At 39.3% G+C, this 1,067-nt stretch overlaps 1 protein-coding gene across 1 annotated transcript in view; it reads left to right on the top strand.

Moving 5' to 3' along the window:
• Positions 1-1,067, top strand: part of ESYT2 (extended synaptotagmin 2) — a 54,577-nt gene that overhangs the window by 48,137 nt on the left and 5,373 nt on the right. The window contains exons 20-21 of the mRNA XM_017728901.1: positions 1-2; positions 501-657. The exon at positions 1-2 is cut by the window's left edge and continues 72 nt beyond it. Coding sequence (XP_017584390.1) covers positions 1-2; positions 501-657 — 159 coding nt within the window. The remainder of the gene's footprint in view (positions 3-500; positions 658-1,067) is intronic.

Genomic DNA, 1,067 nt, shown 5'->3' with positions numbered 1-1,067 from the left:
TACACTACACAATTTCTTATTTGTGCATAATTCTTTATAAAGTTTGTCATATTCTGACTTACTCTTAAGTTGATTGGTTAATCTTTGTTATTTTTAAAACAACATATGCGGAAATACAAAAATGTACAGAGCTGTACTCAGAATCAGTAAAAACTTTGTGAAAGATTTTGCTGTGATTTTATATTTGTCTATTATGCCTCTGTCAGATTTTAAATGAAAATGACATGTAAATTTTTATCAGCAGTGTCTGAAAGCTGTCTCTAAGAGACTGAATTTTTCATGGAATGACCAAAACACGTGATTTTTGAAAAGCCATATCTAAACTTCAAATTGGAATGTAGGAAACATTGTATTCTCACCTCTGCTCTCTGCGTACCAGTCATCTGGTCTTGTACAAGTCACTGCACATCATACTGTGTGCAGGGGAACTGCTTCATGTACTAAATTAGGTGATAGTAGCATAGACACATTCAGCAATGTCTCGTTGATTTTCTAAGTGTTTTTTCTTGTTTATCACTTTCACAGAAATCTAATAGCGTTTTCTGAAGAAGGATCTGATCCCTATGTGCGAATGTATTTACTGCCTGATAAGAGACGATCAGGACGAAGAAAAACACATGTATCAAAGAAGACACTAAACCCAGTGTTTGATCAAATGTAGGTTCTAAACTATGGGTAGTAGTTTTGTATCATGTAATTACAAAACTGTCAAATCAAGGTTTATGTGCTTACTGAATGGATGAGCTGTTGAAGTTCCTGGTTGTCACCATTAGACTTGATCATACCTTTCTCTTCTGCTATAGTCTTCTTCCTATGCTTCTATTCCCTGTTATCACTACAGCCCTTTTTGCTGTTAGCAGCCACTTCTGTCTTTCTTGCCTTATCCTGCACCAGTTCCATGCCCCTCGTGCTGGTAGCTCAGCTGCAGGATTTGCTCTCCTGGCACATGGTGAGAATGTGAGTGCCTATAGCTGGCCAGTACTGCTGGTCTCCCTTCCTGCCAGGAAGCTTGGCTGGCTGATTGCCTGGCTGATGCTGCCAGCCAGTGGCTGGGGACGGGCAAACTG

Source organism: Corvus brachyrhynchos, unplaced genomic scaffold (genome assembly GCF_000691975.1).
Source record: "Corvus brachyrhynchos isolate BGI_N302 unplaced genomic scaffold, ASM69197v1 scaffold52, whole genome shotgun sequence".
In the NCBI taxonomy this organism is placed as follows: Eukaryota; Metazoa; Chordata; class Aves; order Passeriformes; family Corvidae; genus Corvus; species Corvus brachyrhynchos.
The sequence above is the reverse complement of the archived record's forward strand: the minus strand, read 5'-3'. Positions and strand labels throughout refer to the sequence as shown.